A 27,164-nucleotide genomic window follows, 5' to 3' on the forward strand; every position below is an offset into this window, starting at 1 on the left:
TTTCCCATCCCAACAGAACTGCTTGTGCTTTTCATTATTAGATATCTGAGGGTAATAACTGGGAAGTTTGGGGGAAATGTACAAAGCCTGTCATCTTGAATGCTATATTGTAATCTGCAGTGCTAGTCTAGAGGTACTGTTAGACCTCCCGATTGTTGCCTGCTGTGAGGTTATTTTACTAAATGCTGGAACGAAGTTTGGGTGTCATTACAGACCAGGTTGGTCGTGTGCAATCTGTAACTAAACCCAGCAGCTGCTGTTTCCAGCTCCAAAAGCTTCATGGCTTTAAAAAAAATCTTCATGTCCCAGCAAAGGGGACAGTGAACTGCAAGTAATCCTTAATCAGTTACTAACACTGATGAAATTGTGGCATAGGGGAACAATTGCTGAATGATGTATGTGCAGTGATTGATAGCATTCCTTTCCAAATGTGTGATTCATATTGGAAAAACAATAAGATTTAATGTTTCATTTAAGTGAAAGCCTGATGGCTAATATACTGTATTTACTGTAAATATTTGTATATAATGAGAATTCTAGTATTTTCAGCAGCCTAGATTTACATTCCAAGGAATCTGAACAGATGTATTAGTTAAAACAAGCAGAATGTGAATAGGGGCCAAAGGAAGAAAATGTATTGAAATGAGAAAAAAGGAAAGGGAGCAGAATAAATAACAAATGCTAAAACAAGAGCTTTGCCTTTTCCAGTATGTGGGTTATGCACCAATTAATGCTATGATGTAGCACCCTCTAATGGTGAGTGTCCAAAATTATAGTGAAATTTTGAATACGCACTATGGCAGTTGACTGCTTCAAAATATTAGAAAAATCCTATTCAAACAACAGTACATATAACATTTTCTTATATCAAGCTAGTACTGTTAAAATAATGAGTAACATTGCTACTTTTCACGAAGAATATTATGTCTAAAAATTGATCTGAATGTCTAAAAGTGTTATGCATGTGATGGATGCTGAAAAACATATGGAGATGATGTAAAAATCTGATCTGGTGAAAGATGCTTTGTAATGTTAATAATCTTACAGCGTGCTGCTGAATTCCATCTTGTGTGATCACTGCTTGCTGATTACATTGCACATATTTTAACAGTTTGACAAAGTCGTACCAGCTAATACAATAGAAGATATGGATACCGAGGAAGCACTGAGAGAGTTTGACTTCTTAGCAAAAACAGCTGAAGATGGGGAAGGAGCAGCAGAGCCCAGGCATGCAGGCGATGGAACAGAATGGGGTAAAACTCTGCAATACCTTTTAGCGTTAATCTGTATCAAAACTTGTTGCACACTTAAAGTATACAACTCTGGGATGTTGGTGCTTTCATGAAAATTAAGGTGTAAATTATATTTGAACATTCACTGAAGTGTTTCCACTGAAAGTAAAAGTGGAGCTACCAATGGCAATTGTTAGCTCCTCTCTTTTGCCCTCTGCCTCATAACTCTTTTAGATCATTTCACATTACTGGCTGGTCATGATGAGCGTATGCGTTCTTTGCTTTGTAAAAAGAAATGTATTCGTCAAATACTATTGTAATTCTGTAAAAGTTGGTTATTTTTATGCAACATTTATTAATAACATAATTTCTGATCTACCAATTTGTAATGTTGGGCTCCCTGAAGATGGCTGTGCTCTGTATTTCACTTGGTATTTGAAAGAATATGCTGGGTTAACATAAATGTGTTCGTATGTGTACTTGCCTTTGATAGGCAGTTTGAAGTCAAAACAATTGGAATAATTTAGAATGTTGAAATTATGTTGCACATTTCTATCATGTTTAATTATAGAAGTGCCTAATTTTGTACCAAGCACAGTTCTCGGTGCTGTGGAAGGGAAATAATGGGAAAGAGTGCATTATTATATAGGTGATTTTGAAAGTCATTGAAAAATGCCTGGATACTGTTACTTTGAAAATATTTGGGGAAGAAACTACTCTAAGAACCAGGCATTGTGGAGTTTAGACAGGTACAGTGGTACTAGAAAGATAGTGAACTGTAGAATTGTCTCTGTTTCTGCATAAATATGACCTAAAATGTGATCAGATCTTCACATAAGTCCCAAAACTAGATAAAGAGAGCCCAATTTTATAACACAAAAACAATATGCTTGTTCATTAATTTATTGAGAAAATAATTCAGTATTACATGTATTTGTTGGAAAAAGTATGTGAACCTTTGCTTTCAGTAACTAGTGTGACCCCCTTGTACGGCAATATCTTCAACCAAATGTGTGCGGTAACTGTTGATCAGTCCTGTACATCAGCATGAAGGAATTTTAGGCCATTCCTCTTTACAAAACTTGCTTCAACTCTGAGATGTTGGTGGGATTCCTTGCTTGAACTGCTTGCTTCAGGTCCTTCCACAACATTTCTATACGATTAAGGTCAGGACTTTGACTATACCATTCCAGAGCACAAATTTTCTTCTTGAACCATTCTGTTGTTTTTTTTAAATTCCTGTCTTTCAGACATTGTCCTAGAAACGTTGTAGAACATCCAGGTGGTCTTCTGCAAACTTGAGGCAAGCAGCAATTTTTTTTTGAACTGTTGTGGTTTCCTCTATGGTGCCTTTCCATGAACACCATTCTTATTCAGTGTTTTTCTTATAGTGGACACATAAACAGAGACTTTAGCAAGTTCTGGAGATTTTTGCAGGTCTCTTGCTGTTACCCTTGTGTTCTTTTACACCTCCTTTAGCATTATACATTGTCCTCTTGATGTGATCTTTGCAGGACACCCACTCCTAGAGAGAGTAGCAACAGTACTGAATTTCCTCCAATTGTAGCCAATTTCTCTTACTGTGGACTGACGAACTTGAGTCTTTAGAAGTGCTTTTGTAGCCTTTTCCAGCTTCATGCATCTCTACAATTCTTCTAAGGTCCTCTGAAAGTTATTTTGATCGAGGTATGGTGCACATAAACAGATCTTTCTTGTGAGGAGCAGGCTCTGTCAGTAACATGACTTTGTCTTTTTTTATAGGGCAGGGCATCTCTACAACTAACACTTCCAATCTCATCTCATCGATTGGAACACCCGACTCCAAATAGCTTTAGTAGAAGGTATTATTCCAGAGGTTCACATTTTCCCCCCAACAAATACATAAAATATCAGATCTTTTTCTCAAATAAATAAACAAGTATAATGTTTTTTGTCTTATTTATTTAATTGGGTTCTCTTTATATAATTTTAGGACTTGCGTGAAGATCTGTTCGTATTTTGGGTCATAATTATGCAGAAATAGAGAAAATTCTACAGGATTCACAAACCTTCTAGCACCACTGTATGAAGTCTGCAAGGACAAACCATGATGGCAACAAACAGACAATGTACTATAACATCACTCTTTCCTCCTTGGATAAATATTGCAAAATTCCCTTTGTGTTTTATTTAAGAGACAGCAAACTTCTGATCTGCAGAATTTCATGACCACATTGATTGGACTGACTTTTGGCTAGAGCAATCCAAATCTGCCCTCACCTCTTCCCCTTGGTTCAGTCTTTTCTCATCAAATATTAAAGGATTTTTTCATTTGGAAAAAAAACATAATAGTGTATTTTTAAGTTACAAAGTCTTCCATGTCCTCAACTGCACTCTCACTTAGACCATCCTTGGTGAAAAATATTTCTTCCATGTATTAATAGTCAACACAGATTTGGACTGATAAATTGCAAGAATCTTTTATAATTTAACCAATTCAATCAAGTCTAACCATTGCCCTTGGTATTCCACAGTATTATTTTTGTTGAATACATTGTTGTCTATGCCACTACATCACCAGGTCACCTTAGACCAGAAATTCAGCGAATTACTATGGCTGCCGGAGTGATCAGAAGCTAACTATCCTGTGATAATGACTGTGAAGCATCTCCATTAACTACAAGGCACAAGTACAGAGTATGAAGGAATGCTCTGTATTTGTCTAAATGTATTTCCCTATTGTCTTGTTTATATTACAATATTTTTCTGAACATAATTTGTAAGGCATCTGGTGATAACCAGATAAAGCAGCTCCAGAAGTGTGATAATTTGGGTAATGTAGCTTTAGCAATGCTTAAGGCATGTTTTCGACTAAAAGCTGGTCCTCTCTTTAGATCTTTTAGAATGGAATAAATAGAAACTAGTGTTTTGTCACAACCTAAAAATGAGTTCCCCAGTAAATGTACTCACTTAATAGCTTTGTCTATCTTGACATCAAAGGCACAATTTCAGAAGCAGTGGGCCTGACTTTCACAAGTGTTGTGGAATGTATGGTTAGACCTGTATCATGTGTCTAGCACTACCAATGAGGAGTGAATGTCTAGACGTGTGTTATTTTAATTTTCTATTGGATTTGATCAACTGTCCTCTCAATGGGATAACATTTCGAATTTTGACAGGATTGCTGGTAAAGGTAAAATCGGAGAAAAGAATGTTGTAAAAGAATGCTACTGATAGTTGAGGGAAGGGCCACAAAGTGTTGAGGTTCAGAACAATGTTTAAATGGAGATAAGAATATTGAAGTTTGTGTTTGGGAGGTGAATCAGTGACAAACAAACACTTAATATGAAAATGTGCAACTAAACTAGAATTGCATACGACCAAACAAAACTGATGGACTGATTTGGCAGCAGAATGTGCAGAAAACTAGAGTAGAAACATTGAAGGTCACAAGATCTGTGGAATTGGCTGAGGTCAAAGCTACAGTAGAATGAGGTGAGGCTATGGTTGCATTTGTTGATAAGAACAGTATTTCATGTCTTACTGTAGGTTAAGAATTGTGGAACTGTTAAAGAATGTAAGTTACTCTTCCTGTTATGTCCATGCCAGCTCCTAGAGGAGCAGTCCTGCCAGTCCCATTCACTTTTTCCCTTCTGTAGCCTTGCATATTATCTTCGCTTGTGCCTATCCTGTGCCCTTTTTGAAGCACTGGCTAATTAATTGTTCCATCACGTGATGTGAGGAGCGGTTTTGGTGGAAATTGAATGGTAGATCTCAGTGATGACAGTATCAGTAATGATATGGTAGATCTCAGTGATGACAGTATCAGTAATGATAAAGATACAATGAGATATTATATGAGTGAAGTGAGTGTGGCACAAATAAAATTACTCTTGGTTATATATGTTGTGAAATTCTAGGAGTGATCTCTGTGATCCTGAATGTATTCAGCACATGCATTCCCTGTGAGATCTGTGCAGAGAGAAAAGTCTGCAAAATTCACTAAATACAAGGTATTGCCACTAAACAATGTGGTTGATTTTAAGTCAACTAGAGATGTGTAGAACAAGGAGGATCTTTACCACCTTGGTCAATTGCTAGGGGGGAAATAAAGAATCAGTGCTATACTAAACATTTTTTTTTAAATTCTGGTTGGCTGAACTTTGACAAACTTGTGTAAATTACAATATATAAGCAGCAAACACTAAAATTAACTTTACAAGATAATTCCAACTTAAAGTACACTAGCAAAAAGCCTCACGGGATGGTGCTCAGGAAGGCTATCATAGTCAATAAATAAGGTGCTTTCCATTGATAATTTCATTTAATGCTTGTGAACAATTAATCCTGTAACTACTGCCTGAAATATGTGTGTGCATATGAGTATACTGTAGAAACTTCATATTCCGTTAATGGATTGTTTCCCTAACATAACCAACACAATGATATAGTCTTAATTCAGTAATACTCAGATATAATAAAACTTCAACCTTTATTATAATGAATATTATTTTCATTATTGAAATAAATCCCTGCTGAGAACATTTCCGTGTAACTGTATAACTATTTAGCTCTAATTATGGCCTTGCTATGACATTTTCTTTAACAGCATGTTGAAACTGCCTGCTAATGCTGTAAGAGCTGGATTGTTCCATTAGGCATTTTCTGATTTGTTTCACTATGCTGTGTTTAGACAAGGAAGATGTGAGTCCCACACCAGAGAGCTGGGACGTGGACCAGGGACTAATAACAAAGCTCAAGGAGCAGTACAAAAAGGAGCGAAAGGGGAAAAAGGGGGTGAAGAGTAAGTGCGTATGAAATCTGGTATACTTTTGGCTCATAAACCCTCTTTTTCCACATTTCTTTGGGGGAAAAAAAGTATCCAAATACTTTCCTTGTTCCTATAAAACCATCTGCTTATTCTGAGCTATTCTTGATCCTCTCTCTCGCTCTCAAGCCTTAGTTTAACATTTTATCTCGGGAAGTTGCTGCTTAAGAGCATTTAATTTATTTTCAAGTTGCTTTTTTTTTTCCACTGTGGCTTCCATTTACTTTTCCTGATTTTGTATCAAATATTTTAGTTTTGTGTGCTGAAAGGCAATCAGACTTTTATAACAGTGTACAAATAGAAACAAAAAAATATGATTGACTGCAGCCCTATTCTGTTTTAAACAATTGATGGAAGGAAATATCTCATTGGTGTATAAATTTTAACCTTTCGACTGGCAAAAGACAATAAGCTGTTTAAAATGATTAAAATTATAGGCGACAGATTCCATCAAAGTAGCAATGATCCACAAAACCCAATACCTTAGTATGAACCTACCTCAGGGAAGGGACAAGCACATAGTATCACTTACAACTAAATATCGTCAAAGATTGTTAGGCTAAACTATTTGAAGATTGTAGAATATACAGAAGATGCACAATTGCAGTTGGATATTAGTTAACAATCGAGCAAAATAACTTTCAGCACCTTTGCATGAGTTTTGTATGCTAGGATTAAGGATGAATAACTGATTGCAAATCCTTGGATGGGAGGTGTTCCAGTTTTCAGCTTGTTTGATTATTTGCTCATTAACACGTAGGTTAAAACTGTAACCCAGAAATGGAGAAGGCTACATTTTGTTCAAGATTTCATACAACTGAAATTTAAATTTCAGGTGAAAATTTATTGACCTTTTCCTGAATTGTTTGGTTTCTTGTTAGTTTTATATTCTAATACTTAAGTTGATTAAAACTGAGTCTATTTTCAGAACACAAACCTGAAAATGTTCAATTAAATTATTTTCCTTTGGATGACAGATGCAAAATCCAAAATTAGTGATAACTTGGTTTTATTTCTTATTAGGGCCAAATAGATCAAAATTACAAGACATGTTGGCTACTTTAAGAGATGTAGATGAACTTCCTCCACTGCAATCTTCAGTAAACTCTCCCCCCAGACCATCTAACACACGGCTGACTGAGCATGAAACTGGCAGGGCAGAAGAAGGTAGGTGTAAGGGGAAAATGGGCATCTTGGTAGATTCTTAGATACGGATCAATGAGAATATTTTCATTTAAGTATGTAATGTATTCTGTGCTGTATTACTATTCTCATTTATATTGAATTAACACATGCTATTTTTAACATGCTAGTTGAGGCGCTGACGTTTCCTCCAGGATCAGGAAAATCCTTTATCATGGGTACAGACGAAGCACTGGAAAACGCATTGGGTCTTGGGGAATTGGCGGGCCTTACAGTTGCTAATGAAGCAGATCCTTTAAATTATGATGTGAGTTGGAATTTCTCATTAATTGATTTTTCTAATTAATAAAATTCTATATTAGTAGCATAAAAGCTATTGGAGCAACCAGCATGTGGTTTAAAATGTCTCCCCTTTCCAAGTTATACTGGCACTGACGTGTCGGATAGCTCCTGAGATGCTCGTAGAAGCTTCTTAGCATCTCACCTATCGGTATTTCACAATATTGGGAATTAAGAATTGCCGGTCCTTGACTACTGACAGAAATGTACATTTTAAAAAGTGTTTCGGTCCTTAATTGAATCTCAAAGTTGGTGGAACTTAGCTGGTAACTCTCACCTGAGACTGGAGCTTGTGAGTTTAAGCCCCACTCCAAAACAGATTGTCAGGTATGATGTTGTGGCCATCAATGAATCATGGCTGAAGGATGGTTGTAGTTGGGAGATGAATGTCCAAGGTTACATGTAGTATTGGAGGGACAGGAAGTTAGACAGAGCAGGTGGCGTGGCTCTGCTGGTAGAGAATGGCATCAAATCAGTAGGAAGACGTGGCATAGAATCAGAAGATGGTGAATCCTTGTGGATTAAGTTAAGAAACTGCAAGGGTAAAAGAACCCTGATGATAGTTATATACAGGCTTCCCAACAGTATCTGGGATGTGGACCACAGATTACAACATGAAATAGAAAAGGCATGTGAAAAGGGCAATGTTATGGTAGTCAAGTCTGACAGGGCAGTATTTCAGTGGAGTAAAAGAAATTACAGTGGTATGAGAGAGGAGTTGACCAGAGTAAATAGTCATAGTCATACTTTACTGATCCCAGGGGGAAACTGGAAGGAGATGCTGGCAAGGATGACAGCAGAGCAGCAATGGTGTGAGTTTTTGGAGAAAATGAGGAAGGTGCAGGGTAGATGTATTCCAAAAACAAAGCAATACTCAAATGGCAAAATAGTACACCCATGGCTGACAAGGGACATCAAAGCAAATGGAAAAAACAAATGAGAGCAAAGCAAAAATTAGCAGGAAGATAAAGGATTGGGAAGCTTTTAAGAACCTACAGAGAGCAACTAAAAGAATCATTAGGAAGGAAAAGATGAAGCATGAAAGCAAGCTAGCAAACAATGTCAAGGTGGATAGTAAAAGCTTTTTCAGAAGGCCTTTGACAAGGTGCCACACATGAGGCTGCTTTCCAAGTTAAGAGCCCGTGGTATTACAAGGAAGTTACTGGTATGGTTAGAGCATTGACTGATTGGTAGGAGGCAGCAAATGGGAATAAAATCAAATCAAATCAAAAAACTTTATTGTCATTCTAACCGTGCATCAGCTGTGCAGGGCAGAATGAGACAGCGTTTCTCAGGAGCCGTGCAATCATAACATAACAAACGCAACACTACATAATAAACATAACAATAAATAGTAAAACACAACAGCCACATGTCAGTTAAAATCAAGTTGTAAGTGTCCAGTGCAAGTTAAAAGTGTCCAAAGCGGAGTCCGGTAGAGCAGCTATTTAGCAGTCTGACTGCCTGTGGGAGGAAACTGTTTAGTAGCCTTGTGGTTTTAGTTTTGATGCTCCTGTAACATTTGCCTGATGGCAGAAGAACAAACGGTTCATGGAGAGGGTGTGAGGGGTATAAAAGGATCCTTTTCTGGTTGGCTGCCAGTGACTAGTGATGTTCCCCAGGGGTTGGAATAGATGGCTTTATTGCCAAGTTTGCAGATGATACAAAGGTTGGTGGAAGGGCAGGTACTGTTGAGGAAACAGGTAGACTGCAGAAGGACTTAGACAGATTAGGAGAATGGGCAGGAAAGTGGCAAATGAAATACAATGTTGGAAAATGGTGGTAGATGGAGTAAATGAGCAGACTATTTTCTAAACGGAGAAAAAATACAAAAACCTGAGATGCAAAAGGAGTTGGGAGTCCTTGTGCAGAACATCCTAAAGGTTAATTTGCAGGTTGAGTCAGTGGTGCGGAAGGCAAATGCAATGTTAGCATTCATTTCAAGAAGTCTAGAATACAAGAGCAGGGATGTGATGCTGAGGCTTTATAAGACAGTGGCGAGGTCTCACCTTAAGCGTTGTGAACAGTTTTGGACTCCTCATCTAAGAAAAGAAGTGTTGGCATTGGAGAGGGTTCAGAGAAGGTTCACAAAGATGGTTCTGGAAATGAAAGGGCTATCATATGAGGAACGTTTGATGGCTCTGGGTCTGTACTCACTGGAATTTAGAAGTTTGAGGGGGGGATCTCATTGAAACTTTTCAAATGTTGAAAGGCCTAGACAGTAGATGTGGAAAGGATATTTCCCATGGTAGGGGAGTCTAAGACAAGAGGGCACAGCCTCAGAATAGGGGGTGTCCATTTGAAACAGAGATGCGGAGAAATTTCTTTAGCTAGAGGGTGGTAAATTTGTGGAATTTGTAATCACAGGCAGCTGTGGAAGCCAGGTCATTGGGTGCATTTAAGGCTGAGCTTGATGGGCTCTTGATTGGATACGGCATCAAAGATTAGAGGGAGAAGGCCGGGGAGTGGGGTGGAGGAGGGGGAGAAAGGATCAATCGTGATTGAATGGTGGAGCAGACTCGATGGGCCAAATACCCTAATTCTGCTCCTATGTCTTATGGTCTAATGGCTTCTGATTAACAGAGATGCCGTATTTTGGATCAGACAGCGTGAAGATTGTTTACTCTAAAAGGAAAGGTACGTCCCATCCGGAGTTTCTCCGGTTAGCAGGCGATTTTCCTCCACACCTCTCTGACGTAGTAGGTGACCGTGTACGAGGCAAATTACAGCAGTGGTTTGCCATTGCCTTCTGCTAGGTGAGTTTCCAAAGAGATCACCAGCTCGTAACCTTGCATGGATGGAAAGCGTGCAGGTGAGCCAGCGCGATTCGAACTCAGAACCTGTCGTCCTGAAGTCCAACGCTGATGCCACTACGTTAAGGATGTTAAAAAAAATCAATGTAGTGTTATTTTACCTGCCCTGGTAAAGAACCTTCTATAGTGGCCACCAGCAAAGTTATATAAGCTGGTCACTTGTTTCATTTGCTATCCTGAAGACCTGTGTTAAATTGACAACATTTTATCTGTAAGACTGTGGCTGCAACTGAAAATGGATTATGGGAGTTTTCTGAGAGGATGAAAAATTACTAGACATTTGCAAACTATTTCTTTCCCAAGAAAGGCCATTGTGGGTGGGGGGAGTGTGCTTGTAGGAATGTGATCAAGAATGATCCATTCGATGATTAGTTGATAGCAATGTACATTTTCTATTAATCAACAAATTTGCGTAGATTTTATGAAAACATTATTCCATTAAACAATGTTATATTTTGGCTACCTAGGAAGTAGTTTTTAGTTTATGCATGAATACTTGTAAATTATCAACGTTTTTTCATCTGTTAGTTTGAATGTATTGTGGTTATATCATGGTTAAGAATTAGTTTAATTTGTAGTTGGGTGAAACTAAATAGATCATCGGCAAAAATTATTGTTTAAAACAATAATTTTTAAAAAAAACTCAAGGCATTAAAGATGTCAACTAATTATAAAATTTATGACGTGGTAATAAACCCAAGTTCGTTCTGCCTATTCAGATGGATAGACAATTCATCTTTCGGCAACGTAAAGAACACAAATTCTCCAGATATTGTCGGAAGCATTCACTCAGCTTCCATTGAAACAAAAAAAATTGATTTTCTTGGAGGTAATTTTTCTGCCTTGGATTCCAGAAAAAGTGTCATTGCCCCAGAAAATGTGGTTACTGACCACTGCACAGATGGTGCTGTCTGTTGCATTTCTTCCTCATTTCTCATTGGCCTGCTGCCTTGGTCTCCCCTATGCACATCAATTCCCTTTGATTGTTTGTCACTGACATTAAGGAGTTGACATTACTACAGCCAGTTAACCTATCAGCACATCTTTGGGATATGGAGGCTAAAAGAGAGTACCTAACAAAAAGCCATGCTTTCACAGTGAAGGTACAAACTCTACATAAATAGCACGTGAGGTCAGGATCAAACCCAAGTCCTAGGGACTGAGGCAGTGGTACTCATCACTTCACCACCATCCCATACAGCCATAAAGTTGTTCACATCTTTGAACTTCCAAATTCTCAATTCAAAGTGCTATGGACATCCAAATGTTGAATACGTTCAATACCATTGGACTTTGGATATGAAGGGGTAGAAAAGTTGGAGGTAAGATGGAAGATCATCAATTCTCTTAGATGGTGGAGGCTGCAACAGGCTGAGCTCCATATTGTTTTCTATATGTGGATCAAGGTAATTAACATATTTTCCACACATCATCTCCAATGACCTAATTGAAGTGGTAGTGGAAGCAATTATTTTTAACTTCCTTACAGAATATGGTTATTGCTAGCAAGGTAATCAGTAAATCCCATCCCTATCTTCTCGTAAATGATGTGGTAGTGCATCAGTTTTTTAAGATGAACTTGCATTCCCTTGGTGATATGGATAACATGTTGGAGATGGCACAGAAGCATGACAGTTAGTGTACGCTATTAAGTGCCAGAGCCACAGGTTTAATTCCACTGTAAGAGTTTGTACGTTCTCCCCATGACTGTGTGAGTTTCCCCCAGATGCACTAGTTCCACTAGTTCCTTCCCACATTCCAAAGGTGTATGGGTTAGCAGATAAATTGGTCACCGTGTAATAGGACAGTGCTGGCTCGTTGGGCCAGTAGGGCTTGTTACTGTGCTGTATCTCTAAATAAAATAACTGGGGCATACGCTAAATAAATGGATTTGCAGTGAATTTTCACATTGTGATTAGTGTCTTGAACTCACTGGCTGAAAGAATGAAAAAGGCAGTAACACGATATTTAAAAACAACTTGGATGAGCACTTGAAGAGCCACAGCTTTAAAAGGCTGTGGGCCGTTTTTGGATGTATGGACACAATCTCCCTCCAGTGCTATAAATTTCAATGCATCAACTGGACGTTGTTGAATTTGTTGGCAAAGGAATTCCAGGATATTTTCAAGCAAGAGTTGTATGTGGTTTACTGATGGCAGTCTTCCTAGGCGCCTGCTGTATTTGTCCTTCCTATAAAGGATATGGATTTAGAAGATACAGTTAAAAAAGCCAGCAAGCTGCTGCTGTGGGTTTTGCACCCAATGTACGGGTGTAGTGGGAATGAAAGGGAAGATACTTTTATGGGTTGTATTTTGCCTATTTGTTGTTCGTCCATCGTTGGTGTCGATGAGGACCTCGACACCATAATGGTGGTGTCGAGACTAGCGCGTGATTTGGATTTAAGTGAGGGAGAGTTGCGCAGCGTCAGCCTCACTCTCTATTTGTAATGGGCTACTTGAATGCTTTTGAAGCTTCTGGCATTCAGGTAAATTGAGTACTGCAAATGAGCTTATAAATGTGAAGATAGATTGAAGAGTTGAGAGGTGAATGACATCCAGCTTCTGGCCTGCTCTTAAAGCCTGATTATTGATGTGGCTGGTTTAGTTAAATTTCTGGTCAGTGGTAAATTCACAATATCACTTTGGTGTTCAGAGTTGGTAACTAATACAGGGTCAGCTCATTAGTATAAGAAATTAGTAGGAATTTACAAAAGGTAATTGGATGTCCTTATCGAAAAGAAAATAGGTGGAATTTTAAACAAATTAAATAGCTTTTCCATAGACTCAGCACTGGTCCAGTGGGCCAAATTCCCTTGAGTTCTGTGATTCAAAAGGTTGGTTTGATCAGAATGAAAATCTGTAATTAACATTCAAGACTTTTTATGTATTACTTTTCATAACAACATTCTGATAAATATTTTTGGGGGTTTTACAACAGATCACGAACAATAAAGATGCATTACGAAAGACCTGGAATCCTAAGTTCACGTTACGGAGCCATTTTGATGGGATAAGAGGACTTGCCTTTCATCCAGTTGAACCTGTCCTGGTAACTGCCTCAGAAGATCACACTGTGAAGTTGTGGAATTTACAAAAGACTACCCCAGCCAAAAAGTAAGAATAATGAAGTATAAAAATGTTCTTTTATGTGATTTGAAGTATGAAGTGGATGAATTTGAGTTTCTATTTTGGATTTTTTTTTGGTGTTGGGTTGATAAAATGTCACAGAGGCTAAACTGAAAATATTTTATTCACTGATGGTACTGCTCCCTGGCAATACATATCAACAAATTAGATCTTGTACTGTAATTTGCTCTTGGAATACTGTACATCATTTCTAGACTATTGACAATACCTTTTTGTGTTAGCTGATGGTGATTTTTTAAAAAAATCAGGTGAGTAAAAGTACAGAGGAAGTGGGGTGAAAATCAAGCTGAGATATAGACAGAATTAATTTGTTGTTAGTATTTTTGATTTAATTGCATTCTGTGGAGACTGAAAGTTGATGCATCTTATAGTCCAGGGAAATGTCTGTGGTTGGAATGCCACTAGTATTGAACTAAAGAACTAGAATGGCAAGAAGTGTTTACTGCCACATAACTCTTAAGAAATCTTTTCTCTAACCAACGATACTAGACGTTGCCAAATACCAATGGGCAAAAAAAGCTGAGCCAAAAAGAAAAATTTACAATTTTTTAAGGCCTATCTGCCAATAACCCATTTCTCCCATTTGTGAGAATTTATCAAAACAAAAGGATAAAACTTCTGCTAGAATTTATACTATTAGTGAATATGTCAAAATGTCACAAAAGGGACATTTTGCATCAGCTAACTGGGGTGGACTCTTAGAATCATGGTGGGAGTTGAAGGAAGTATTCCTGATCGATCTGCCTGTGTTACATTAAGCTTTCATAGTGATCTTTCTTGCATCATCATTAAATTGCTCATTTGTTCATAACCTATAGTAACATTTTTATTGTCGTCATTCACAAAGATGTGTCCTATATGGAACTTTAAATAGAGGAAATATTCAAACTTCCTTCTCAGGTTAAGAAGAGATGAAAATCATTTCACATTATATGATTTGATCAGAGGTTTTCAGAATCCATGGAACTGTCTGTAGTATTGAACTAAAGAACTAGAAAAGCAAAAGGTGTTTACTGGCACACAAAGCAAGAAGTAATATCAAGCAATGTCACCACTACATCAAGCACAAGGATCTTGAAATCGATTTATTAATGATAATTGTTTGTGGCTTGGGATGTGCATAGAGAGATGCCTGTGGGCAGTTTAAAGAGAATACTTAGTTCATGTTAGATGATAGTCCCTTTATTATAAATTGACTTCAGTATTGCCCATATTGAGCAGTTCAGGCTTTTATTTCACCAGTGAAAACATTTCCGTCCCTTTAATGTGAATCTTGAGTTAGTTCCTTGAATTGAACTAGTTCTGATCAAAGGAATTATGCAAGTAAAATCCTAATTGAAGCAAATTTTGATTTGATCTCGATTTGAAATTGGTCATTTCTTCACATTCTAGAGAGGGGATTTAACTTCTTCTAGACTAAATGTGAGTGTATTCTGTGTAGTGTGCCTTGGTATGTGGAGAATCTTTAGAGGGGGATGGCTTTTCTTGAAATATGGTGTCTGAAATTGAACCTGCAATTCCCTAAACACTCTGTGCAGGAGATAACTTTGCATTAAATGGGCACTGAATTCTCCTATCATTTGAGGGGTAGTCTGGACAATATGAAACACTCATTCCTGTGCATTGGTGAGCTTTCTTAATTTAGAATCTATAGTGAAAAAGCAGGGAGAATTTTAAATTGTCAGCAAAATGGATAAGTGCAAAAGAGACACAGTAAAGCAGGAACTGGTAGAATTTACAGAGCTGGAGATGTGTTGATTTGTGAGTGGATCTTGACATTTTTTGACATAAAAGGCAAAATTCTGAATGTGTCTATAGATTGAGGCTAGAGAGAGTCCTGGAGGTGGTGAGGATTGTAGGACAGTAAGGATGGAACCAATAAAGCTTTTGATTTGTATGCATTTTAATGGCTTGGCTTACCAAATTGTTGCTTCAATAAGATGAAGCAGTTAAATATTTTCTAATAAATTCGTTAGCTGTACTTGTGTGTCTTGGAATGTTATATTGCTTATTCACAGAGTTGGATTCATACTTGCAAAATGATCATTGTCTAGTTTTTAAAGTCACAATATTCTAGAAGAGTTCTTGCTGTTCATAATTTGGAAGATCATTTCAAAGAGTGAGTTGCTGCAGAGCCTGCTGGAGACAATGCCATAAATGAAAAGAGGGAATATTAATAGTAATGGTTGCATGGGTAGCTGTTCCTGGATGGTGTTAACTATTTGTGTTGCAGAGACTTGCCTTCTTGCAGGCAAGAAGAGTATATCATTGTATTTCTGATTTCCATACAGATGGTCTATAGCTAAGAGATAAGTTGCTCTTTTAGCTAATATAAATATGATTTGTCTATTAGTTTCAGGTTCAAATTCAAGTCAAGTTTTTCATATGCACAAGTACAGTGAGATACAGCTACAATGAAAAACTTACAGCAGCATCACAGGAACATTGCTTTAGATTAACACTCAGAATATATCGTAAATTATACATAAATTATCCAAGACTGTGAAAAGAGGAGAATAAAAAAGACTAATTCAAAAGAAATACAATCAGAAACACAGACCAGTCCATGAAAGTGCAAGAGGTGGTCTGTGGTGTTCTGTTGCTGAGTTAGGATTAGAATTGTGCAGGTTAGTCCAAAAATTTGAAGGTTGTATGAAAATAGTTGTTCCTGAACCCGGTAGTGTGGAACCTCAGGCTTCTGTTCTTCCTGCAGTGGGATGGTGGGATTCCTTGATAGATGTTGCCTTCTTGAAGCAGTGCATCCTGTAGGTGCTGTCAAAGGTGGGGAGGACTGTGCCTGTGGTGATCCACAGTGTCCAGTACGCTCTGCAGCCTCTTGTGTTCCTGTGTATAGAATTATCAGGCCATGATGCAACCAGTAATGATACATTCAACACTATTTGTGGAATTTTGTTTGAGAATTTGTGGACATGCCAAACATGCAGGAATTTGAAGCTGCTCATTCTTTCCACCTCTGACCCACCAATGAGAACTGCCATGTGGTTTACCGACTTGCCCTTTCTCTAGTCAACAATTAGTTCCTTGGATTTGTTTTCATTGAGCATGAGGTTGTCGCTATGATACCTGTTAGCCAGGTGTTCTGTCTTACTCCTGTATGCTGACTGGTCACCACCCGTGGTTCAGTAAACACAGTGGTGTCATTGGTGATTTAGTAGATGTATTGGAGTTGTGCTTAGCTGCACAATCATGGAGATAAAGAGCATAAGAGCATCAGGAGAATATCATGACTTGTATAGCTAGAGAGGTAAGGTCAAATTACTGTGGGGAAAGTATTAATTGACTTTAATATTAGGATTCATACATTTTCAATTTGTTGCTGGAACTATTGACAACCTTAATAGTTATGTTCTTTCTCTCCATAGGAGTGCATCACTGGATGTAGAACCCATATACACATTCAGAGCTCACAGGTAGGTTTGAATATCCTGCACATTCCATAATCAAGGGCTTCCCAGATTTGATGATCTGACTTTACACACATTCTCTCATACATTTTTCAAGTTAGTAACAATGTGATTGGTAATATTTATTAGTGATTGGATAAAGTATGTGTTACATTAATTTAATTATGACTGGTGTTGTGAAGTGAATATTCAAAGAAATGAAAGAATAGGTAAATTTAGAGTGATACAGAATGGGTAACTATAGAAAATGTAGATTTCCTCTGGAAGAGAGAATTAAATTTGTTTTATTTCCTCTGCATTGGATAGAGGCCCGGTGTTGTGTGTTGTGATGAGCACGAGTGGGGAGCAGTGTTTCAGTGGAGGTACTGATGGATTAATCCAGTGCTGGAATGCCCCCAGTTCCACTATAGATCCCTATGATTCATACGGTGCGTATTTCTGCATATTTTGTCATTTAACCTTCTGCCTTTTAATGTTGTTGTAGTTCACTCTAATACTTTAAAGTCCCATAAAAGTTCACATCTTCAATTGTGACGCTGACAAAGCGGCGTTGTTGGGATACCTGTGTGGTGCTGCACTGTCATTTTCATTGTGGTATCTTATCTTGATCTTTACAAGTTTCTGAGGCTGCCTAGTCAGCTCTTAAAGGAATATACCAGAATAAAGTAACACTCTTCAAACTGTGAGGGAGTACTGGTATAGAAAGAATAGATGCTGCATAAAGAATCAGATTCATTTATATATTGCATGTACATTGAAGCATACAGTGATGCTCTGTTTGCATTAACATCCAACACAACCCAAGGATGTGTTGGCAGCCTGCAAGTGTTGCCACACATTTCGGCTCCAATATAGCATGATCATGATGCAGCACTAGCAGCAAGGGCAATAAAGCCAACCCGTTTTCTCTCTCTCGCCCACTCACTGAGCAAGGCAGGGGAGTGTGCCCCAGGGGCAAAAAGTGACCTGAACAGATAGGTGGAAGAATGGTGCCTGCAGGCAGCATGTTCTTTGTGGAGGGCTGTCGGAGATATCCTCCTGGTAAAAGGTTGCCAGGGCAGCTTCTGTAAGGCCATGAGTGCAGATATAAATGTCACACTTTTTGGGAAAACTACAATATAGGCAAATCTTCTTGCCTACTGCTGGGTGGGGAAAGAAGCTTAAAAAAAATAAATGAGCTCCTCTCTTCTTGAGCACAGAATTTTAGTGGCCTCCCAGGAATAATTCCAGGTATCTGCAGCCTGGAATTATTTCCAAGGCTAAGCTGAGTACTGTATTACCTCGCAAACAACAGGAATTCTGCAGATGCTGGAAATTCAAACAACACACATCAAAGTTGCTGGTGAACGCAGCAGGCCAGGCAGCATCTCTAGGAAGAGGTACAGTCGATGTTTCAGGCCGAGACCCTTGGTCAGTCCTTCGTTAGTCCTGACGAAGGGTCTCAGCCTGAAACGTCGACTGTACCTCTTCCTAGGGATGCTGCCTGGCCTGCTGCGTTCACCAGCAACTTTGATGTGTGTTACTGTATTACCTCCATGTCCAAAAAAGTGAGCCTCACCCAAAGAATTAGTCTGTGGAATTCTGGCTTTTGTTTGGACTTTCTACATGGTATTTTCTCTTCTCATCAAATCATCATTACTGCTCCATTTGACAAAAAAAATGCAATTTACAGAGAAGTACAGGACAATCAATGTAGATGTGAACTTGAGAGCATGAGATTTATTTTCCAAATTAAGAAATGTATTTGTTACAGATCCTTCTGTGTTGCGAGGTGCTTTGGAAGGACACACTGATGCCATTTGGGGTTTGGTGTACAGTGCAGCACATCAACGCCTCCTGTCTTGTTCAGCTGATGGCACCCTGCGGCTGTGGAGTGCCAATGAAATTGCACCTTCACTTTGTGTATTTAATGAAAACAAAGGTAAGAACTTAATTGGCATTACAGGTTGAGTACCTCTTATCTAAAATGCTCTAAAGTGTTTCAGATTTTCAATTTTTTCGCATTTTGGAATATATGAAATAGTTTGGGATCGCTATCATTTGCAGCTCTGAATTTATGTGCTACCAGTAAGCAGTCTTTAATCATCAGACTTATGTGCTTAACAGTAAAAATTATTACATACCATTAATATATTGAAAATATCTGTCGAGTGTAATAAAAGCAGCACAGCAGCATTGGGAGAATACCTGATTCAGCTGTTGAACAGCAAAACACAACAGCAGACTTCCAGTCTCCACTTACAATGCCATGTTCTGATTAAAAGGCTACTGTTCACTGTATTTGTATTTTACTTTTTTTTGTGGATTTCACCTATATACTACTAAAACTCTCATGCTCTGTCTGTTTGTTTGTGACCTCCAATTAGCGCAGACAGTGCATTACAGTGGCACTTTTTCTGGCTAAATCGGATCAACCACAATCCAGGGTAAAACAGTAGATATCAGTATTCATATTCTAGAAGGTATCTTAAGTCTATAATAATGGATTCAGCTTTATCGTATGTTAATGGCAGGAATGTATTGTTTTAGACACTAATTTTGGCGCAAAGTAAACAGTTTTGTCTTTCTCCTACAGAATCTGGAATCCCTACCTCTGTTGACATAGTCTGCAGTGATCCTTCTCATTTGGTATCATCATTTGTAAATGGACAGACCAGCATATTTGACATGGAGACATGCCAACGATTCCTCACCTTCGAGTCTTGTGTTGATGGTATGTTTCCTATTGTAAGGAATATCTCACTTTCAGAAGTAAAATTAGCAACATTGTGAAAAGCTGGTTTTAACAATAAATGCTGATGGCTAATTTTGGGAATGGTGTTATGAAATTCTGGTTCATTTAATTTATCATTTGAAGCGCAATACTTTCCTGTTCCCTCTGTTGAAATGAAGATAAATTTCAATTACTGCTAAGTATCATTAATTTGTTTGTCACATGTAAATTGTCTATTAATTTCTCTAACTAGATACATAAATCCTGTTTGATCATGTTACAACCTAGACCTGAGAAGGAACGTTTAAATCACAGAATAAGGCAATTCAACCTGGTCAGAAAAATATTGACTTTAATTTCCAAATGAGTGTAGTCATGATTATTTTATTTTCTATTCCACTTCCAGTAGTAATCTTAAATGTTGATGCACCTTCAGCCCATTGCTTTGTTCTGTTCACTCTAGGATTCAAAATTTAATCATGTCATTGGCCCCTGCTTCTATTCTTTAAAATGCCTACAGCTCCTTTCAAGGTTCCTGTCAACACACACAAAATGCTGGAGGAACTCAGCAGGCCAGACAACATCTATGGAAAAGAGTACAGTTGACTTTTCAGGCCGAAACCCTTCATCAGGACTTCACTTAGATTATACTTTATATCAAATAAAATAGGAAATAGCAATTCAGCAAGTCCTGGCCCAATGAGCCAGTGCTACCCAATTAAACCCATGTGACCAATTAATCTACTAACCCAATGTAGGAGGTAACTGGAGCATCTGAAGGAAACAGCATTGTGGGCCGAAGGGCCTGTATTGTGCTGCAAGTCTTCTATGCTTCTATAAAACCCATGCAGTCACGGTAAGAACGTACAAACTCCTTACAGTTGTAGAATTGAACCTGGGTCGCTGTTACTGTCGTAATGTTTTGCTAACCACTACACGATCATGCTGACCTGTTGTCTCATTAAGAACTTTTATTTGACCTTTGAGGAAAGTGATATTGTATGCAGTACAAATGAAGCTGGAAATTAGTTTCCTTTCTCATGCCCCCCCCATCCACTATTTTAACTACTTGTATCCTGACACCTCATATTCTTTATTCTTGGAAAAAAAAATCCCTGCAGACTGATGCAGCAGGGGACATTTATATAGGGATACAGGATCATTTTGAGGGAACATTACTGTGTTGTATCTAACCTTAATGTTGACAGCGTGTTCGGAAATGGAAAGTTCCCTATGCTTTAGTACTTTTTAATGAGAATCCTTCTGAATGCGCACAAAAGCTAAATATCTTAAATAAAATATATGCAATTCCAGAGCTAATTACTCTTCTTTGAGAAGTGTAAAGTCAATGAGTAAAACTGCTGGAGGAACCCAGCAGGTCAGGTAGCATTAAATATTTGGGGTCAAGATCCTCAGATAAAGGGTCTCAATGTGTAATGCTAATTGTCCATTTCCATACATAGTTGATGCCTGACCCTCAGAGTTCCTGCAGTGTATTTTGTGCTGCTCCAGATTCTAGCAACTTCAGTCTCTTGTGTCTCTGTGTCTCTTAGCAGTCTTAACTGGTAAGATACTAACATGAGTGTGAAGTTCCTTTATTATACAGATTTTCATTTTTGGTAGTTTGATATTTATTGAGTGGGAAATACTGGTGTATTGTTCTTAGGCCCCTGCTACTGTGGAGAATGATGTGTTTGGCTAGAAGTAGACTTCCCTTTGCTATTTCATGGAACATACTGTATGTGATTTCTGCTATCTATCTTGTAACGTAACAGCCGAGATTGACCATCAGTGGGTTATCAATACATGTGTCGTCCTCTCCTTGTACCATTTTTATCACCATTTCAATCACAATCTTAAAAATTAATTCAGTTAGAAATATTATGTTGCATTGCTCAGGTCAAAGTACTTGTTTTTTTTCTGCCTTATGATTGAATTCTTGATGTACAATATTATTTTTCTGAAATCACCCCATCTAAGCTGTATTGCTCTTTAAAATGAAGGTTTTTGAATGCCCCACTGAACATAATAGCTGTCTGATGTACAATTCAGGAGAAAGATTACTTCAATGAGTCTATTACCTATCTCTTGTTAGTTGAGAAAGAGCAATTGAACATGGTTTTTATTCCCTCAGCTAAAGTGAAATAAGATTAACCTGAGTCAGTGCTTCGGTAGAGGGTGATATACACCTACTGCGATAAAACCCATTAGAACTTGTTTTTTGGATTCATAACGAGCAGCAGAGTTCCTGTTCCAACATTGGTTTAGTCTATGTGGAAGAAAAGATCTTTCCTCTAAATTTCCTTTTGAATTTAATTATTTTCATCCTCGTAAAATCAGTTAGTTTTAAGGGAAATTTTATTGATGCCAGGCTAACCCTGTATGGCTTGGTTATTTGCACTAAGTGCCAAAGATTATAACGGTGAAGCGCGGTAAAAATAATATTGATGTTTACAATTTTCTTTTAAAATGTTTATTTTGTGTTTCTAAAATATAGTTGGGGAAAATAAATTGCAATGAAGAATTTAAATATTATTATTAATAACTTTTCTATTTGCTCATTCAGCTTCATCTACATGCCAAATAAATAAAGTCATTAGTCATCCTACACTTCCTGTCACTATAACAGCCCATGAGGACAGATACATAAAATTCTTTGACAATAACACAGGTAGGAAACTATTTATTCTTTCAGTTTGTGTTGTTGCTAAGGCTTGAATTTCCTGTGCTGATGATTTTATGAACAATGGGGAGGCTTCAGTTCTCCCCAGCATCACCAAGTTCTGCTTTTTAAAAAGTGCTTTGCATTATGCTCTTCAGCACTCTTCTTCACATGGAGTTGCTGATCCTGATGGTGTTATTATAGCAATGGGTTTAGGCATGTCCGGCAAAAAAAGGTTTTGGTTATTTCTTCTCTGATGAAAACTCATATGTTACTGGAATTTCAAAGTTTTCATAGTATGAAAAATAGTTCAAGAGGTTTAGCCTCATCACAAGCCCCTTGGTCTCTCTCATGAAGCCAGAAGAATTAATGAAGAGGTGAAAGCAGTTCTGTTCACTCTTCAGAAGCGGTAACATTGTCTAGTCAAACGGACATCTCCAGATTCAATCACTTGATGGTTGTACGGATGCTTTTGCTATGCCCTTGAGTATTTTTTTTTTGCTAACTGCCTGAGTAACTTTTAAACTCTTTGGAATAGGTGGGTAGGGTCCTGTTCTGGCATTGCATGCAAACACTGGCATCTGTAGTAGTGCATAGCAGTTGGTTATTACACTTGCATGTCAGCCTAGATTAGTGTTTGAGTCCCTAAGAATGTCAGAATATATTAGGATATAGGGAATTGGGGCTAAGGTGGATATTCTCACTTTACATCTGATACTTGTACTGTCTTAATGACCAGAAGACTCTCTTCTACCCTGTCCTATCATTCGTTTCATTCTAATACTTCAACAATTTGTATTTCCAGGAAAAATTCTTCATTCAATGGTAGCTCATTTGGATGCTGTCACAAGTTTGGCTGTGGATCCAAATGGCTTGTATCTGATGTCTGGCAGTAAGTAACTACTTAAATTAGTTTGGTACCTTAGTAATTAAATGTATTTACCTATTAACCCTTGGAGCTGAGAGCTATAGGAATAATGTTTAACACAACTGACACAATTCCAATATCTATACAATGATAAACAGACATCTAAACCTATAGCTCTTGAAAATAGAGTCAAGGCTGTTCACTGTTTTCATCCTCTTTTTGTTGTGAATGTAAGTCCTTCAACAGCATCATATGCCTTAGACATTCTGCCCTGGATGCTCTTGAAAGAACTGCAGTAGTTCTTTTCTGAGCACTGATCTTTTTTGAACAATGCAATAACTGACATGGTGCAGCCTTTATCCCTGTTGGGGTACTGGGTGCCTTGCTGTCTTAAAAGGGGGAGTTAGATTGTAAAATTTGAACACCATTAGGCTAGTTGCCTTGTGTTGAGGCGCAGCAGTCCTGGATGTCAGTTGATGCTTGTGCACATGTCCTCTTTTGAGTCAGTGCAGATTAAGCTTCTGACAGCTCTGTGCACACAGCTCCCTTTTGAGGATTTAAATTACTTGATGTAGAAGAGTGGTTGATGGAGGGAATGAGATTCAGCCTCTTAGCAGCCGTATTCTGAGAATGTGTAAGCCTACCAAGTGGCTTGGACTTAGAACATGATATGGGGCGCACAGTAACATAGCAATTAACTTAACACTTTACAGCACCAGTGATCTGCGGTCGAAGTTCAATTTCCACCACTGTCTGAAGGGAGTTTGTACATTCTCCCAGTGACTGTTTCCTCCAAGTGCTCCAGTTTCTCTCCTGCATTCCAAAGGTGTACAGATTAGGGTTTAGTAAGTTATGGGTATGCTATGTTGACGCTAGAGCCGTGGCGGTACTTGCGGGATACCCCCAGTACATCCTAGGACTGTGGTTGTTGATGCAAACAATGCTTTTCACTGTATGCTTCAATACATATGACAAAGCTAATGTTCTAAATCATCTTCTAGTGTGGCTGATACATTCAGGCCTTTATACTTTTCATTTCTTGTTAACTTGTTTCAGAGAATGGTTCAACACAGGATAGTTATTCACGAAGTGCCTGATGAATATTGTCATTTACTAATCAACAATGTTTTTCTCCTCTTTAAAAGGTCATGACTCTTCAATACGTTTATGGAGCCTTGAGACAAAGACCTGCATCCAGGAATTCACTGCACATCGTAAGAAGTTTGATGAGTCTATCCATGATGTGGCATTCCATCCTTCCAAATGTTATATCGCTAGTGCTGGGGCAGATGCACTGGCCAAAGTATTTGTATGATAGTGTTCTGTATTCTACTTCAGACCCTCTATTTTCAATTAGTGTCTATGACACTGCCAGACATTGGGTTAACATTTGCTGCCCAGCACGCCGCAGTACTTAGGTTGTGGAGATCACAATTCTGAAACAGCCGTGCTTAGGTCCAAGGGATTTATTGTTTATGTCTTTCCTTAAGTTAATTTCTGTTATCCTGGAGCTGCCTTGTTTATCCAGGCAGGCCTGGGTAAAGCTGGCTTTGGGTATATTTCCCCACTCTTGGAGGATTTGGCACACAGTACCTAGACGAAAGGTGAAGTTCGTTCTCTGTGCTGGGTAGCTGGCAGGAGTGCCTATAGAGTGGAGTGGCAAGCTGCAGCAATTCTATGCTCAAAGGAGCTGTAAAAGTCCAACAGTCGAGTATTTTCAAAGATAAGATGCCAAACATTTGTTAAACAATAAGGGAAAAAAACCTCTTAAACAATTGTACAATAAAACTGAATGTTTACATATGGGAAACAATATCTGTAGTTGATTAATGTTCTAGCTGCCTGACTGTATTAGACGTGCCAGCAGCCGTGTGGTCAGTGAACTCATTTCTCCTTAAAGAACTGTTCATGAAACTTTGAGGTATATTTGAATCATCAGTAAATTTAATGGCGTACAGCAACACTTCATCTGGAGTTGTGAATAATTATACATTTAAGGCATTTGTTTAGCACTTAGATAAACACTGACATTTTTAACTACAGTTACAAAAAGGTATACTTTTTAAGCACAGTAGTAGATTTGTGTCTTAAATGGGACTTTAACATTGGATATTTGAATGTCTAATCCTTTTACTAAAAGTACATTTTAAATTTAATGGCCTGGAGAAGACAGATTGTAAACACAGCAATGGAATGTTAATAGTATTATTGTTGGGGTGATTTTACTCTTGGGATTTCTTTTGTAATTAATAAACCTTGGCATTAACACTTCATTAAACTGGTATATGAGCCTCGGGTTGATGGTATGAGACTAGAATGTAGCACAGCGCTGTTTTAAGAGATCTTGCTAATTTGGTTTTCAAGTGACACGCCATCATTTTTATCAGCATGATCTTGAGCCCAACCAAATACTGCTGGACATGAGGATAAGGTAATTTTACAGCAGTGATTCTTTGTGCTGGAGGACAAAAATGGCATTAAATTAAACTATTTCCTTTTTTAAAAATGTTTCAATATTCAGAATGTTTGACTTCAGCCAACTTCAAATAGAGAATCCTGCTATAAAGTTAGCTTGCTAAGATTTCCCATTTCTTGGTCAAGTAGCAAGCTAATTTGGAAGAGAAACATTTTAAAAATGCATTTATGGGCATATTAAGTATTTCAAAATGGACCATCCTTAAGACTGACAGTGATATGTATTTGGAAGGACCATCAATGCAGTGACTGTGTCTGTGTGTTGGCCACATTTGCTACTTCTACCTGCGTTTTTTTTAAGTAATCATGTTTTGATCAAACTGCATTGGAGAGGCTTCTAAGCATCATGATTATTTGATACCTTCTAAAAAGATTTTTTTCTTGTAAAAAGGCAGTTGTTATTCTGTGATGTATTCATCTCTTTTTTTCTGAAATGGAAAGCGATAGATTTTATTGGTAATAAAATTCTGATATTTCAGAAACTGATGCATTTATAGTGTATAAATTTAGCCAAGTCATCTGATCTTTTAGACATTGACATGACAGTTCTCTGTCAGTGATCCCACGAAATTCCAAAAAAAATCCATCACAGGGACTCAGCTATTCAAGGAGATGGATTTTTGTGTTGTGTTCATTGATAATGTGTCCTCTCAAACTTCCATGCTCATTTGGTTATGCGGGAGTGCAGTTGTTCATAGTAAAGGACTGGTGAGGTTTTTCAGCTAAACACATAGGCTCTTCATTCCTTCAGTCTAATTAATCCCCTTTGTTAGTTACTTGATTGCGTTCCCGTTGTTAGAAATGTGGACTTGCACTTTTATTTTGGTTGCCCTAAAAATGTGTTTCACCATTCCTTCATTTATATAAATTATCTATCTCCCTGTATCAACAATCCACTGATGAAATTGAATGTCCAGAAATAATTTCTGTATTGTTTATGCACAAGATGGAAGTTGCATAATTTGCTTCTCCCAACCCTCCCCCACTCCCACACCAGTTCCATATATACATATTTATATGCCTCCTTGTACGTGGGTCCAATTCTTCATTGGTAGGGGAAGAGCTTTCTCACCTTAAGGAAAATCTCTATTCAACTAGAAGTATTTTCCACTACAAGGTATTTTTCATGAACAAACTGTCAGCCTCTACAATGTTGTCATCCTGTCCGTAATAAAGCTATTTTATCATTTGGCACGTTGTATTTGGTTTGTTTTCCATGTCAGTGTATAAGTTTGTCCCATCTGATGCATTGTGACATGTAAGAATTGCCTATGTAGGTAATTGTCCAGCACAGTTTAGATTCAACCACCTTGAAGGACTGGATAGCAGAGAGGAATGAGGACATTGTTAGATTTATGAGTCACAGGTGCGTCAGAACATACCACGAAGTGCATCGTTTGCACTTACAACGATATGCTAGGGGCAGCCTACAAGTGTCACCACGCTTCTAACCCCAACATAGCATACCCACAAATGTTCAGCAGAACAACACAGACAAAATAACAAAACCCCTTTCAAACCGCCCCCCCCCCACCCATTCA

General features: G+C 38.1%; 1 protein-coding gene across 2 annotated transcripts in view; it reads left to right on the top strand.

The window, feature by feature from the left end:
- Positions 1-26,828, top strand: part of strn (striatin, calmodulin binding protein) — a 100,439-nt gene extending 73,611 nt beyond the window's left edge. Inside the window, exons 7-18 of one of the 2 annotated variants that reach the window (XM_063039800.1) lie at positions 1,112-1,253; positions 5,905-6,015; positions 7,063-7,206; positions 7,353-7,489; positions 13,272-13,447; positions 16,864-16,911; positions 17,212-17,333; positions 18,659-18,826; positions 19,481-19,618; positions 22,185-22,289; positions 23,086-23,172; positions 24,294-26,827. In XM_063039800.1, coding sequence (XP_062895870.1) covers positions 1,112-1,253; positions 5,905-6,015; positions 7,063-7,206; positions 7,353-7,489; positions 13,272-13,447; positions 16,864-16,911; positions 17,212-17,333; positions 18,659-18,826; positions 19,481-19,618; positions 22,185-22,289; positions 23,086-23,172; positions 24,294-24,463 — 1,548 coding nt within the window. In that variant the 3' untranslated portion in view covers positions 24,464-26,827. Of the gene's footprint in view, positions 1-1,111; positions 1,254-5,904; positions 6,016-7,062; positions 7,207-7,352; positions 7,490-13,271; positions 13,448-16,863; positions 16,912-17,211; positions 17,334-18,658; positions 18,827-19,480; positions 19,619-22,184; positions 22,290-23,085; positions 23,173-24,293 lie in introns of both variants that reach the window. The other variant, XM_063039804.1, reaches the window with a different exon arrangement.
- The last annotated feature ends 336 nt before the right edge of the window (positions 26,829-27,164 follow it).

Source organism: Mobula hypostoma, chromosome 2 (genome assembly GCF_963921235.1).
Source record: "Mobula hypostoma chromosome 2, sMobHyp1.1, whole genome shotgun sequence".
NCBI lineage: Eukaryota > Metazoa > Chordata > Chondrichthyes > Myliobatiformes > Myliobatidae > Mobula > Mobula hypostoma.